The sequence below is a fragment of the Peromyscus maniculatus genome, chromosome 1 (assembly GCF_049852395.1).
Source record: "Peromyscus maniculatus bairdii isolate BWxNUB_F1_BW_parent chromosome 1, HU_Pman_BW_mat_3.1, whole genome shotgun sequence".
NCBI lineage: Eukaryota > Metazoa > Chordata > Mammalia > Rodentia > Cricetidae > Peromyscus > Peromyscus maniculatus.
This window is the reverse complement of record NC_134852.1, coordinates 16,982,539-16,984,654: the sequence shown is the minus strand read 5'-3', so window position 1 is coordinate 16,984,654 and position 2,116 is coordinate 16,982,539. Positions and strand designations below refer to the sequence as shown.

The 2,116-nt window shown below is 37.4% G+C and overlaps 1 protein-coding gene across 1 annotated transcript; it reads right to left on the bottom strand.

The window, feature by feature from the left end:
- Positions 1 to 275: 275 nt before the first annotated feature.
- LOC102918788 (vomeronasal type-1 receptor 4-like) lies at positions 276 to 1,178 on the bottom strand. Its single transcript, XM_006980007.1, has one exon. It carries the CDS (start codon positions 1,176 to 1,178, stop codon positions 276 to 278), a length of 903 nt encoding a protein of 300 aa, XP_006980069.1.
- Positions 1,179 to 2,116: the final 938 nt, after the last annotated feature.

Below are 2,116 nucleotides of genomic sequence, written 5' to 3'. Positions count from 1 at the left end.
ATTGGTTTTGTTATCTGGTTAGCTAGCTCCTGGGCATGTCAGGTGGGCAATGGGAATAATCTAGCAGCTGTAACTCTCATAGAGGCTACTAATTAAACCAGCTGACAAAACTTTCATATTCATTTTGGTTAAGCTTAGAAACACAAGGTGCTACCTACTTAATTTTCTGTATTGACCTTCTGAGGGTGATTTTATGTAGAAAACTTGACTTCCCACAGAAATGTCATCATTCATGTACTTCAAATAGAATTGAATTATTTTTAATTTATTTTAAATTACCATATCAAGGTAAGCCTGTAGGCAATGGAGCAACAATTCATAAGAATAAAGGGTCCAAAAGATGGAAAACACAGAGAAGTGAGAGGAGTGATATTCACCAGCCACCAATTGTGATTATACAAAAGAGCAATGTTGCCTCGTAAGATTGAGGAGAGACTATAAAACACCAGAAAGGTAGATACCAAGACCAGTATGCTCTGGGTGGCTCTGGACTCAGGTGATGTTCTATCGTAACCATGAGAGCTGCGGATGTGTTGAACCCTCTTCTTGTGTCTGTACAGAGTGACAATCATGGAGCCACTAGACAAGACAATGCACAAAGAAAAGAAAACTTCAGGACACACCACCATTGCTGCATAGAGTGAGTTACTGATCTCATCACTCCCTACAATAGAACAGTATCCAAAATCTCGTTTTCTTGTCATATTTTTGCTATTAAGTTTGATAAATGGATACACAAAGAAAATGAAATGTATTAACATGTAGAGGCCCCAGAGGAAGAAAATGGAGCAACCAATAAAATTTTCAGCTTTGACTTTATGATCTTTCCAGCAGAATTCTCTGGGTCTGATGGTCATGACCTGGAAGACACTCAAGAGACAGGTGGTGCCAATGGACACACTCCGGCCAACTGTTTGAATGTATATTACAATCCTGCACTCCAAATCATTCAAGAACCGCATCAGCCCAAAAGCTGCCATTGTGTGAGGCACTCCTAAAGAGAGAATGATCATGGCATTGGCTGTCATTAGGTGCACGAGAATCAAATCTGTGGGCTTTAATGTGCATTCTCTACAGTAAAGGACTAGATAGCAAAACATAAGAGAAAAATTTCCCAGAATTCCAATTGTAGTTTGTGATAAGAAAATAATTCTGATTGCCAGAATCCAGAAATCCATACTGTGATTCCTTTAGTTTATGTAACAGCTAGTTTTCTGATCAAAATGAATAAAAATAAATGCTCATAGCTTGTGGTAAAAAGAGGGCACCTTTTTTCTTTCTTTTTTTATTATTACTTATTTTACAATACTATTCAGTTCTACATAATAGCCACAGATTCCCTTGTTTTCTCCCTTCCTGCCCCCCTTTCCCCCCAGCACACCTCCCATTCCCACCTCCTCCAGATCAAGGTCTCCCCCGAGGACTGGGATCGACCTGATAGACTCAGTCCAGGCAGGTCCAGTCAAGAGGGCACCTTTAAACCATGGAGCTTCTGATTAGCTTAAGCAAGGGTCATTTAAAGTGAGGAATTCACGGCCAGCATAGAGCACATAAAAAGATTTCACTGCAAAAATTTTGATAGATGTCATCACTTTGTGTGTATGTCACTATGAATTTGCTCAGTACCTCAGAATGCACATATTAATGGAAGAAAACACTTTAGTTTTCATAGAAAATCCAACATTTATGACAATATGATGTTGACCTGTGAAAAACAAAGAAAAGTTAAAGTCCATATAAACAAACATTATTCCAGAAAATACGGATATTTGCTAATCTTTATGTAAAAGAATCCAAATTCAATCAATCCTACGTAATTTAAATATATTGATTATTATTGTATAGTTTAACTAAAATTAAAACAAAAGTAATGAGAAATTTATAATACCACTTGGCATGAATCTATGGTCTTATTACAAAGCAAAGATTTTCCATCTTGTCTAAGCTGGAGGCATTTTTTTATTTCACCCACACTGGCCTTCCCTTTCCTACCTCCTTCATAATCACTTGGGAAAGCAACCAACCCTTACTAAAAACTGGCAGTCATAATATTTCATGTTTTTGTATTTTGTTAAACTGCTAATTAGCTTTACTTTCCCCTGCCAATTGCCAGTGA